Below are 12773 nucleotides of genomic sequence, written 5' to 3' on the forward strand. Positions count from 1 at the left end.
CTGGGAATAACTAAGGAAACGAGGAGCACGGACACGTTCGCTTTCAGAGATTATTCAAATATTTCATTCCACAAAGGTTTTAAAATCTGATCCTAAAACAGACTCGCTGACTTGCATTGTATTTGTCATGAACTCAGTTATTTTTCTTCTTTTAAAAGCTGCGTCCTGAAATCTGTCAGATCTGATAGTTTAACACAGACAGTCTCACAGGTGGAGGCAGTTTTTTATACTTATACGTACATTTCAAGCGCTCAGGTGGGTCTCAGGAGTTTTACCAGGATCGCTGATTTGAGAGACTTGACCTGAGAAAATGTGCTCAGCTGATCTGAGGTCAGTGAACTGTCTGAATAATAAACCAGGGGCGGAGACCTGTCAATCACAGACTGACCCGCCCACATTCAAAACACTAAGATGGAGAAAACGCTCCACTCACGGTGTGATGTCACAGATCTGTCTTATTTTACTAAACATGTAGTCACCATGGTTACCAGCCCATCAGCATATACTGCCCTCTGGTGGCATATCTGTGCACTGCACACTGTGTGATGTCCTGATATTACCTGTCACCTCATCAGTATTTTTTGTTTTGACTTTTTTAGCCTCACTGAGTCAAAATAAAACTTTTAGTTTTCAGAGTCAGGGTCCACGTGTGTCTTTTTACCTCATTTATTAACAGCCACATTTAACCCTCTAACCACCCGAGCACACACCATGACCTCTTTACCTGTCAACTTCCTGTCCACGAACACAAACAACCTCATTCGTGAGTTTAAAGACTATTTTCCTTTCATATCCCTTCAGGACTCTTAAGCTGCTTCCATGCTGGCACAGTGTTGGAGGTGAGCCCTGATAAGCTGACCTCCCCGACCTGCGTTAAGGTGGAGGCGTACCTAACAAACTGGCAGCTCAGTGAGATATTTCAGGAAGCACCTCGTGGTGCAAAGTAAGCAGACAGTTGTGATAACAGACGGATATATTTGTGATGGAAACAGAAGAAACAAAGCGCCGCACAGGAAGTGACCCGCGAGGAAAATAAATAGATAAATAACGATGTCCGTGTAGCTGCCTTCAAATGCCGCCAAGTCCTGTTAGAGAGAAACTGTGTCAAAGACGGGAGGACGAGGAGGAGCGTGCTCTTCATCCTCTGCAGTTTCCCGTCGCTCGCCCACGTCTTCACACGTTGGCCCGCGGCGTCTCACTTTCAGTTCCTGCTGCAGCTCGCTCTGATCACACCTACAGACTCACAGCTGCAGCTCAGTCACATCCTCTGCTCTGATTGGTCAGCTGCTCTCTGACCGACAGCTTCACCAGCTTTCTGTTGTTGTCATGAATCCACAAGTCTGCTGACAGCAGCAGGGACGCACCGATCCGATGCGTCACCCACGAAAAACTGGCTTCAGGTGTTCTGAGTCCGACGTTTCCTCGCCGGGAGGCAGAGAGCGAGCGTCGCCTACAGCAGCTGAAACACTCGCTGCAGGGCTTCAAGTCTAATTCTAAGGTTCGCGCTTTGTGGGCATTTATTTTTTAAAGAATGACTGGATTCTTCCAACCATCAGTCACTCTGATCCGGGATCTGTGGTCAGTGTTTAAAAAGCAGAAGCCCACAAACTGTGAAGATCCGGGAAAGATCTCCATCAGCCAGGATTTGTCCCAGAAACTGATCCAGCACAAAGACGGCTCATCGCTGTCAACGCTTTAAATAAATTTACTGAAAGTTCTGGAAACTCCTAAAATGTCTGAGTGAGCTTCATGGTGCCAGAACATAATCTGAATAAAAGCCGAAGGTAAAATCTGAAACACGGGCCGTTGTTACACGACAGGATTCAGGTTATGAAGCTGGCTGATAAAGGGTTAAAACGCCCTCTGCTGGCACGTCCGTCACTCGCTCTCAATAAAAGTGATTTTTAATCTCACTGAGCGACAGATAAATACATAAATATAAAATCTGTGCTCTGATTGGAGCTGAGTGCAGGAGTATTTCCTGCGCCTCCTCACACATGGAGAGGAGCAGACAGCAGGAGGCGTGGCTCGTGTTAGCATGGAGCTCAAAGCTAAAACACTAGAGGAGAAGCTGGGATGGGAAACGCCATCACCGAGCGGTGTTTACAGTTTTACACTAGAGCTGGGCGATAAAACGATAACGATATGTATTGCGAAATAATTTTTTCTCGATAGAAAAATTAAACTATTGCGATAGGCCTCATCTCTCTTGTCCTCTTAAAAAAAAAAAAAAAAAAGAACAGCCAATCCAAATTAAGTAGCGCAGAGCCGAACCAATCACAGCCGCAGCGTCACGTCACGTGACTTGTTACGTGCAGCACAAGTGCCAAGGCGCACATGTGTATTTGTTTTTGCAGCCGTGCAGCCCGGGTAATGAAGGAAATGAGTTTGCCGACTAGAGAAAAATCAACCGAGAGCGTGAGCGAAGGTTACCGAAGAAAAAACCGATGATGGTTCCAATGCCGGAGAGCTTGTCGAACGGAAGGGCCACAGAAGTTCCGTAGTGTGAAGGTATTTCGGCTATTTCAAGTCTGACAAAAAACAGAGTAGCGCGCACTGTAAATTGTGCCGAAAGCAGGAAATACAATAAAGCGGTGCATGCTCAATCTCTGACTGAAAGCGCTGATTCGTCATTCGGCTTTTGTCAGACTAAAGTAACTGTTAAAACTGTTTGAAAAGCTAAGCTATACAACAAGGAGAGATTGAGAATTTCCTTTCAGTTCTCAGTTTATTTGATATTGACAAAAGTTAGTCAATTTTGTCTGTTCTTCTGTAAAACAAACTAAGATTTATTTTTAGAATTAATATTTTGTTTCTAAGTGGAATTGACAATTTAGTCTGTTTGTTTGTTCTGTTTTGAAACTTAAACTCTTTAGCGGCTGCCTTTTGTGTAGTTTGCAATATTTGCCTTTATTTATCTGAAACTGAAGTCTCCTGTTCCTTAAGTACATCTACCCTGTTGAACTTATTATGGGAAATAAATATTTAAATCAAAACAAGCTGCTGATTATTTCACATTTTACTTGTGAGCAACGGCACATTTAAATCTTACAAATATAGTTATTTGGCTTATATCGTGATATATATCGTTATCGCCTGAAATGAAAAAAACATATCGTGATATGAAAAAATCTTATATCGCCCAGCTCTATTTTACACACACAGAAAGAAATCTGTGGGTGCATCAGCACGAAACGCTGCCGGCCCCTCGCTCCGTCACCATTAGCGTGCTCTCTGCTGCGCTAGCTCACCTGCTGCTAATGAGAGTAAACACAGAACACCTGAAACAGCTTCAGCTGTCTGAAACATCGGACCGGTGCTTCCCTGGAAGTGACATCATCAGTCATACATCCAGCTTTCATTCGAGGACTCTGATTGGCTGCTATGTCTGAGCATTTCTGCCTGATCGTTCCACTCTATCCTAATGGCGTCCATTCCCAAAGGGGCCCAATCAGGCGTTAGCCACAAAGCACATGTCCTTCTTCATGTGAATCTGCAGGCCGCTGGCGCTGGTGAAGGTCTTGGCGCACTGCGCACAGCGGTACGGTTTCTCTCCCGAGTGCGTGCGCTTGTGCTTCTTCATGGTGTCGCCGTCGCTGAAGGTGCGGCAGCAGTACGGGCAGCTGTATGGCCGCTCGCCTGTGTGGATGCGCAGGTGCCGTCGCAGGTTTCCTCTCTGGCTGAAGCTCTTGGAGCAGAAGGTGCAGCGATGCGGCCGCTCCCCTGTGTGCGTGCGCAGGTGACGCCGCAGGTCGGCCGACTGCGCGAAAGACTTGCAGCACCAGTCGCAGGCGTAGGTCTTCCTCTTCTGCTCCAGGTGGAGGCGGAGGCTGGTGGCCTGTCCGAAGGCCTCGCCACAGCGCGGGCAGCGATGGACAAGTTCGGGGATGAAAGCGGAGGCTGCGCTGTCTCCGGCTGCCGGCTTCTCCTGGGAGGACTTCCTGCTCCGCTCAGCTTCCTGCCTCTCAGCGCGCACCACCACCACCGTCCTCTCTGCCTCCGCCCTGCTCCAGAACTCTTCTGTGGCACTGTTTGCAGCCTCAGTCAGAGAGTCTGTGCGACCTTTGGGCTCGCTCACGCTGTACTCATCAGGTTCAGCTTTGATGAGCACGGGGGGCGGAGCCCGGGGCTCCTCACTGAGCACTGCAGGAACTTCAATGTGAATTTTGGGGACGGAGACAGTGGGAGGGTTCAGGGAGGAGTGCGAGGTGACAGGTGAAGTTTTCCCAAACGCTTCCTGTAGACGGTCAGGCTTCGGCGCCACGTCCCGCAGCTCCAAGAGCTTCTTCTCCACAGGCAGGTGCACCGGCCCCGGAGATGAGTCGCTGTGGACCGCCAGCAGCTGCACGGACACCACCTGCTCATGAGTGGGCTTGGCCACATTAGGTGGCGGCGGTCTGGGTGGGTTCGGATTGGAGTCCGGCTCTTCGGAGCGAGGCCTCCGCTCGGGCTCACCAGGCCGATCGGGAGCCGCCAAACCAAGACTAGACCTGGTGGACTCTGAAACACAGAAAGCGAACAGGTAATGTGACCGAATGACGTCCAGCACATCAGCAGAAACATTCGACTCACACCTGGAGCTCCAGAGTTTGTTTTTGGGTCCCAAGAAAAGCTTTGCATGACTCACAGTTCAAAATAAGCTCTCTTTGTGTTACACTGTCACTCCTGAATAGGGACAGCCCCTTGTCCTCTAAGCCAGCTTTCTTCTGATTGGCTGCTCCTCATAAATGGGAGGTGGGTGGGGCCATTTTAATTTTTCTTTTTTAGCTCACATGGATACATGTACTTATACTGACCTCATTATTTAAAACAGGACATAAAACAAAGCAGAACAGGTCCATGTTAAGCAGTAGTGCCACCAGGCGTCAGCCAGTTATCCTCATTATTTTAGAGGCTGACATATTTTCACAGGTTACCGAACATAAACAACCTCCTTTGCTCTCACCGTCTGGTTTCTATGCAAATGTGTGTGTGAGTTTTTTTACAGTTCACTGTGCTGTACCGTAAATATGTACGGAATTCCCCTTTAACAGAAACCCGAATGACCGAAAGTCCTTCAAACTTCCTGAAAGTCAGCTCTCCCCAACTGACACCTCACGCAAAGCTCCTCATACCAAAGTCACTGTGATAATCTGTCAATTTAATGCTCAGCTGTGTTCCGTTTTTTTTAATTGGGTAAATGAAATACGTTGTGTAAATAAAGTCTAAATAATAACACTGCGTGAATAAAAGTGAAATGACTACCTACATCAGGTAACTCTCATTAAGCTCGAAGGCAAAGAGGAACTGACACGAAAAATGACAGAAAGTCACGTCTATCGTATAAATGTCGGCAAAATCAGACGGTTTGAATGATGCCGAATACATAAGTCCGTCCTTAGCATCACATAAAACCGTTAAAATCCGCAGTTAAGCCCGAATTTAAGGTTAAAACGGCGTATTTCTTTTAACCAGGCGTATTTTCTTCCCAGTTCTGAACGCGCGTTCTCTCGCGGAGCTAGCCGGCTAGTTCGGCCCTTACTCAGCCACTCGGTCCCGGCCTCCAGGAGCAGGATGTCCCGCAGCTGCCTCCGCAGGCTCTCGTTCTCCCGCTTGGCTCTGGCGGTCTCCTCCCGGTACTCGGCCACCGTATCCTCCACCACGTCCAGGATCTCCTTCACCACCACCGTCAGCCGCTCCGTCAGGTAAGCGTTCAGCAGCTGCAGCTTGGTCATTTTGATGCTGGGACCTCCAACAGCTGCATCCACACCGGAAACAACAAACCCGACAGGAAACGCTCCTGCTCAGCTCCGGTCTTTCAAAATTAAAGCGTGGTCATCAGTCTCCGTCCGTAGACTCCAACAAGGCTGAGCTCCACTTTCAGTGATGGACGGTCTGTTGCTACAGTAACCTCACAGCAGAGATATGACATATCTGATGATGTCATTAAAGATGCTCCAAAAGGCTCCAACAGCAGAAACACGGTCCAGAGGTCCAGTTCAGGTGAAGCTAGCAGACAGCTAGCAGCTACAGCCACCTGTATCACCTTCCACCTGCCGGTCAAAGAGGCCACGCCCCTAGTAATGCAAACTTTAAAGGCTAAGTTATAAAAACAGCTGTTATGACGGGGAAATGATCCACAGAGACCAAACAGTTTGTGTATCAGGCTGTAAACATGTTTATTACTGCTGTAAGGATTTAACATGGGAGTCTATGGGACTGACTCACTGCTGCCTCTGCTGGACGTCAGAGGAACTGCAGCTCTTGTCTCGTTTTTCAGGTTAGAGGTTGATGGTTGAAAAATGTGAGGCGGTTTAACTCACAGTCACAGACTGTGATCCTTCATCTGGATCCTTCATGGGCTCACAGCACATGTACACACACAAACGCCAGGACTCCATTTGTCATACAGGAAGTTCAAACACTAAACACAACACAATTACCAAAAATAACATTTAAGTCAGATTCAGAGGTAAACTTCTCTCGTGGAGGACCCCCAGAGTGCTCGCTCCCAGCCAGGTGAACAGGATTATAATGAAAGTGAACTTATTAGGAAAATAAGATTACATTAAAAACTTTATATTCAACCTTTGAGACACGTGGAAATGTTTAGTTCAAAGAAAATGAAAAGATTAATTTGTTTGGTTCCCCTCTTATTTTGAAAGAACTACCAGGAAAGTGTGTGTCAGACTGAGCACCTGTAACACGTTTGTAAAAGCAGTTTCACACTGTGACCACTGGAGGGCAGGAAACACACATGATTCTCAGTATCAGGGTCTTATTTCAAAGTAAGAGTCAAAAACCTGGGAAATTATTTAAGGAAAGAAAATACAAATCTCATAAACAATCTGAACAATCAAAACTGCTCCCAACAATCATAGATGTTTACATCTGCGCTGTAACTGCAATAATTTAATCAACCGATTCGCACTACAACCTGGTTTGCCTCTTATCAGTAGTTAATTTTATTTAATTTAATAACTGTTCAGTACTCTGTTTATAGTAACCATTGTCCTTGATGTAAATATGTTCTGTGTCCTGTGTACTGTTTTTTTTATATATGTGTCTTTCTGGCTGCTGTTACAACCAAATTTCCCCTTGTGGGACAATTAAAGGATTATTCTATTCTATTCTATTCTATAAACAATTTTTTTATTATCAGTAAAACACAGAAATATATCAAATGTTTAATATGAGCTCATTTTGAATTTGATGGCAGAAACACGTCTCAAAAAAGTTGAGACTGAAGCAATAAAAGGTCAGAAAAGTATCCTCCATCAGGCCAGCTGCTGTCCTCGGCTCACAGACATCACAGACTGATTTTAGAGAGGAAACACAGACCTGTGCTGCTGACATCATCATTTTTACTATTTTGTGCAGCTTTATTTATATTTGATATATCATCCTAACTTTTTCACAGTCAAGGTTGTACGAGGCGTCGCTGTGGAGTTTTGTGGTGCTTGTCGTGACCAATAGAAATCTTCCACTCGGTCTTTGTGCCTTTGGAGAACCAGCCCACATCTCACAGGCTCAATTTCAGGTTTTAATTTGGGGCTAACGTCACAGATTCTGCTAAACATGGGTCAGAGTCTGGTTTTTGGATCAGGGATTTCAACTTTTGGAATCACTGATCTGGTGGCAGAGAGGCGCTAACATCAATGAAAGGGTTTGAGCTTTCATCTTGAGGCTTTTATTTTGAAGGCTCTGTCAGAAGGTGCTTTTAAGCCTGAGCCAGCTCGATACTGAAGGAAAGATGGAGAGGAGGGCAGCTACTACTACTACACACACACACACACACACACACACACACACACACACACACACACACTGTTAAAGCACCCCTCCCTTCCCTTTCACCTCTTGCGGTGGAGCAGACGGAGCTGCTGCAGAGACTCTCTGCATCACAAATCAAACAGATCTCAGTGAGAGGAGGCTGAGCGAGCCACAGCATCATTTAAAAGAAGATCTGGCGGGTGTTTCGCCGAGCGCAGCGCCCTGTCATCTCTCATTTCAGCTCCTATCGCTCCTATCAGGGGATCTGTACCTCCCGCTTCTCCTGCACAGACACGATGAACCTCACCCTGCAGCTTCCCGTGCTGGACTAGGACCAGGTGAGCGTCCTGGGAAAAATCTTTCAGTTTCACAGGTTGGATGTGCAGGACATGTGCGGCTGCCTCCGCCTGGGTGGGTGTGTCACTGCATCGGACCTCCATCTGGATTCTTCTCTTTTCTTTGTCTGCCTGTGATGAAGATGAAGGTTTTGGTGCATTCACACCAAGACTCTGTGTGTGTGTGTGTGTGTGTGTGTGTGTGTGTGTATGAGAGAGAGAGTGAGGCATGGACATGTTCATGCATCACTGTGTGTTAATTATGTATAAAATATGGCTGCAGTCGTGCTGCCTCGCAGGATTTCATTCAAGCTTTTCGGGTATTTTCTAGAAAACACAGACACCGCCTAGTGTCCTCGCCGCCTCGTGTCCTCGCCGCCTCGTGTCCTCGCCGCCTCGTGTCCTCGCTGCCTCGCCGCCGTGCCGTCCTCACCTGAGGTGAATCAGTTTAACCTGCTTTGCTCGACCAGTAGGTTAAACTCAGGAAATATTTCATTTCCAAAAAGCTGAAAGAAAGAAGAGCAGATTGTTTACAGTCTGAAGTCAGCCAAAGAATTTCAAATTAAACTGCCTAAAAAATGTGAATATTATTTTGAAAGTCTGCCTTTAAAGACTTTTGATGTTTCCGTTTGACTGAGTGAGCTGGTTTTAGTCACAGTGACAGCTTTAACGAGAGGAGTCGCAGTCAGGAGGTGTGACCCGACCGAAGAGCGGGTCACACCCTGAAATATCAGGGCGTTTTTTTTGCCCCAGTCCAGCCTTGCAGCCAACTGTGAGGCCGTGGTCGTCAGCCGGAAAAGGGTGGAGTCCCTTTCCAGGTCAGGGATAAGTTACTGCCCCAGCTACAGGAGTTCAGCTATATCGGGGTCTTGTCCTCGAGTGAGGGCAGCGTGACACTGACAGACGGTTTGTTTCAGCACCTGCAGTGATGTGACCGCTGTACCAGTCTTAGGTGGTGAAGAGAGAGCTGAACCTGAAAGTGAAATTCTCCATTTACCGCTTGATCTGTGGGTGGCCTCTCCCTTAGAGAGAGGGTGAGGAGCTCAGTAGGAGCTACTTTGAGAGGAGGCTCAGAGTAGAGCTGCTGCTCCTCCATATTGGAAGAAGCCAATTGAGCTATTCTGGGCGTGACCTAACGGGGGAGGGCCCGAGATAGACCCACTATCTCTAGAGTGTCTCCCGAATCCAAACTGGAAGCTGGTTCCACAGAAGAGGGGCCTGAAAACTGAAGGCTCTGCCTCCCATTCTACTTTTAAATACTCTAGGAACAACAAGTAGGCCTGCAGTGTGAGAGCGAAGTGCTCTAATAGGGTGATATGGTACTACAAGGTCATTAAGATAAGATGGGGCCTGATTATTTAAGACCTTAACAGGGAGCCAATGAAGGGAAGCCAATATCGGAGAAATATGCCTCCCAATCTCATTGTCTCTTGTTCTAGTCCCTGTCAGGACTCTTGGTGCAGTATTTTGGATCAGGGTTCGCCCATGAACATGGTTTAGGCTGGTTTTGGATCATCTCGGAGGACTTGGGACTCAGTGCCATGGATGCTGGGATTGGGACTCTGGGTTTTATACTGGTCTTGGACTTACATGGCTTTGGAGCATCTCAGTGAACTTTCCACAGCTCTTGTGTGGATTACTCCTGAAAGTCCCCGCACAATCCCAGACTGATACATCTGTTTGAGGGCTCTGTGTTCTTCTTGTCCTTAAAGTTGAGTCTTTCTTATGGTGCCTGCGTTGGAGAAGTGAACATCTTTAACCTTGCACATGACTACAGACAGCTTTAACCGAAGTAAAGGATACAAACTCAGTGTATGAAGAATTTTCTTCTGTGCAGGTTCAAAGTCCGCCTCTGGTTCGAGGTATGTAACCATGCAGAGGAGCTGCATGGTTACATACCTCCGTCAGGTCATCCACGAGCTCTCCAGTAACCCATGCTGGATCAGGGCCGAAGGGGCAAACTCTCATGAGGTGGAAGATGTTGCTGTTCAAAGAAAAGCTCGTACTCGTTTGCATTTCACTGTTTCTGGCAGAGGCTTTCACATTTGTTCCAAACAGACAGAGAGAAACTGAACCCTAGCTCTAACCTGGAGGGGTTTTCTGACTGGGGTGGGACCAAACTCAGTGGGGGTGTCTCGATCCACCGTAAAACATGATGACCTTTTGGGGCTGATCTGAATCTGGATCCAGGCTGTTCTAGTGAGTAAAAACAAACTAAACCTGAACCTGCAGGGTCACGGGGGCGTTGGAGGATATCCCCTGTGATTAATGATTAAGAAGACAAATCTAAGTGAACGGTGAGATGACTCGCAGCTCTGAAATCTCCATCCAGCCTCCAAACATGTTTTTTTTTTCATGCTATAAAATTTGAACGGATTCATTTTGTGTCTGTGGCGTAAAATCAGCTGACACAAGTCGGAGATCCGTGTGAGGCTGTTTCATCCTGTTATAGCCTCGTCTCTCAGACTCATGTTGTCCGAGGGTCCTGTAGCTGATTAGTGCCGCAGCCTCGCAGTTACAGCCCAACAAGCTCAGAGTCTGTGAGTGCAGGGAAGCAGCCATTACCCAGGATTTCATAAAAGGCTTCTATCATGTCAGCGCATCAGCTGACTGGCGCTCTAACTCCAGCAGCATGAAACAAACATCAGCAGAGCCCCGCCGCCGCAGAGCTAAAAACAACAGACTGATGGCTGCGATGGTCAAGTCTTCCTGCTGTCGCTCCCTCCGGAGCGCCCGCCGTGGCTCGCAGCGCTAATCCTGACGCTCGCTGACAGGACGAAGGCAGCAGCAGGTTAATTAATGTTAAACCCCGGCTCCTGTAAGGACCCTTCATTAAAGACCTTGTGACCCTCCTCCAGCCAATGAGAACAAAAGGGGAAATCTGAATGAGTCCCTGAACTTTGACACAACAGTAAAGTCTCAGTGTACCGCTGTAATCAGCAGAATGGATGATTAATAAATCATTTAAATTCAATGATTTTGTTTGATTTAGTCACAGAAATCATTTTCCTCATGGAGAACTTCAGACTGTACGTTGAAGATGGACATGAAAGCAACTTGCTTTTTTCTGTTTTGTGTCAGAATTTTGTTTTAATTTTTCCTAATTTCTCGCACGTTTTCATTATTATCATGATGAAATATCCTTATTTTTATGGGAGTTTTCCCTCCTTTTTTATGGAAACATAGTTTTTGATGTTTCACTGTGAAGCCTAAAATGTTCATAGGAGAGTTTGTTCATATGTCTGACAAACTTGGTCCCAAACAGCAGCCGCTGAGGCTCGTGGGTCTAACAAATAATTCAAACCGGCGTTCTGAGCAGAAGCTCTTTAATTATTCAGGACACCCGTGTGCCTCCATGTTCAGGCAAATTCAGGTTGTTAAAATAAAAATCTGAAATATTGGCAGCAGATAAAAAACAGTCCTGTGCTTTTTCTGCAGATATTTCCTCGAAGCCTCTGATGTGGCTATTCTTATTTCCAACTGCAGTAAGCTGATGATTATATATGCTCATGTCATTTTCTCGAGCTGCTTCTGAAGTAAAAGCTCCAACCTGATGATGAAGACATTGAAAAGTTCATCAGCTGCAGAGTGCGTCAGATTTTTATGATAATCACCTGAATTTGTCTTGAATAAAGAGAAAGCAGAGGCGTGTCCTAATTGGGATCAAAGGTTTTGTGTGAAAACTTGAAATAGTTGGAAAACATTTACAAAGTGGTATCAAAAAAATCTTTATAAAAGTAATAAGAATATAAATTTACAATAAAAACAGAACTTGCAGTTCCTCTAACGTCCAGCAGAGGAAGCAGTGAGTCCCCAAAGAAGCACACATGTTTACATCCTGATGCACAAACTGATCTCTGTGGATAATTTATGACTCACTTGTTTAAATCACATTAAGGCTTAAAGTTAGCATTATTAGGGGCGTGGCCTCTTTGATTAACAGGTGGATGTAGCTGCTAGCTTCACCTGAACTGGAGGTCTGGACTGTGTTTGTGCTGTTTGAGCCTTTTTAATGATGTCATGTGACCAATAATATGGCCCTGTGAGGTCACTTTAGTAACAGACCCTCTGAGCTCCAGTTTTAGTGGAGCAGTGAAATTCGAGGATTTTGATTGGATGTTGCTGATCGCTCAGTAGCAGTGCTGAGTTCATCTTTCTGCATCACATTTCATTTTAAATGATTGATGGGTTTTAATACACAGATCCAGGATGAGACCGGATGAAACTTAAATCTCAAAGTTAGTTAAGTTTAACCTGAAGCTCCTGAGGTAACCACCAAAAGAACAAAGAGCCGAGTGCTCGCCTCGCTGAGTGATGAAAAAAGGGAAGAAAGAGGTAAACACCCTCTGTCTCGTCCTCTTCTCTAAACGCTGAGCACGTCAGCGACTTGGGAGGATCGGAGGTGTTTTGCAGACGTATCCTGTGACCTGCATCGAATGACACTGATGCTGCTAAACGGTCGCACTGCATCAGGGAGCACGTGCAGCTTCGTGCAGCGCTGTAATAACACACTCTGCTTCAGTCAGCGAAGCAGCGCTGCAGCGCTGGGTCCTCGGGGAGGGGGATGAGCGATCGATGCAGTCCTGGCAGTCGTTACAACGGCGAGCGTGTAGGCGCTGCGACAGAGCCCCTGCTCTTTAGGAAGCAGCTCGTCCTCCAGGCATCGCTCGGATCGATGAGCCTGTC

The 12773-nt window shown here is 46.5% G+C and overlaps 1 protein-coding gene across 1 annotated transcript; it reads right to left on the reverse strand.

Annotated features, from left to right (window-relative positions):
• Positions 1-3046: 3046 nt before the first annotated feature.
• LOC102079304 (protein glass) lies at positions 3047-5980 on the reverse strand. Its single transcript, XM_005469233.4, has 2 exons — positions 5522-5980; positions 3047-4500 (listed from the first exon to the last, which is right to left on the reverse strand). The coding sequence occupies exons 1-2, from the start codon at positions 5712-5714 to the stop codon at positions 3452-3454; spliced, it is 1242 nt and encodes a 413-aa protein (XP_005469290.1). The 5' UTR covers positions 5715-5980; the 3' UTR covers positions 3047-3451.
• Between the last annotated feature and the right edge of the window lie 6793 nt (positions 5981-12773).

Source organism: Oreochromis niloticus, linkage group LG4 (assembly GCF_001858045.2).
Source record: "Oreochromis niloticus isolate F11D_XX linkage group LG4, O_niloticus_UMD_NMBU, whole genome shotgun sequence".
Taxonomy (NCBI): Eukaryota; Metazoa; Chordata; class Actinopteri; order Cichliformes; family Cichlidae; genus Oreochromis; species Oreochromis niloticus.

Excerpts from the sequence above, each read along its gene's own strand:
- LOC102079304 (XM_005469233.4), bottom strand. The coding sequence starts at position 5,714 with ATGACCAAGCTGCAGCTGCTGAACGCTTACCTGACGGAGCGGCTGACG. Across the intron at positions 4,501-5,521 it reads GGCCGGGACCGAGTGGCTGA|AGTCCACCAGGTCTAGTCTT; the intron begins GTAAGGGCCGAA and ends TCTGTGTTTCAG.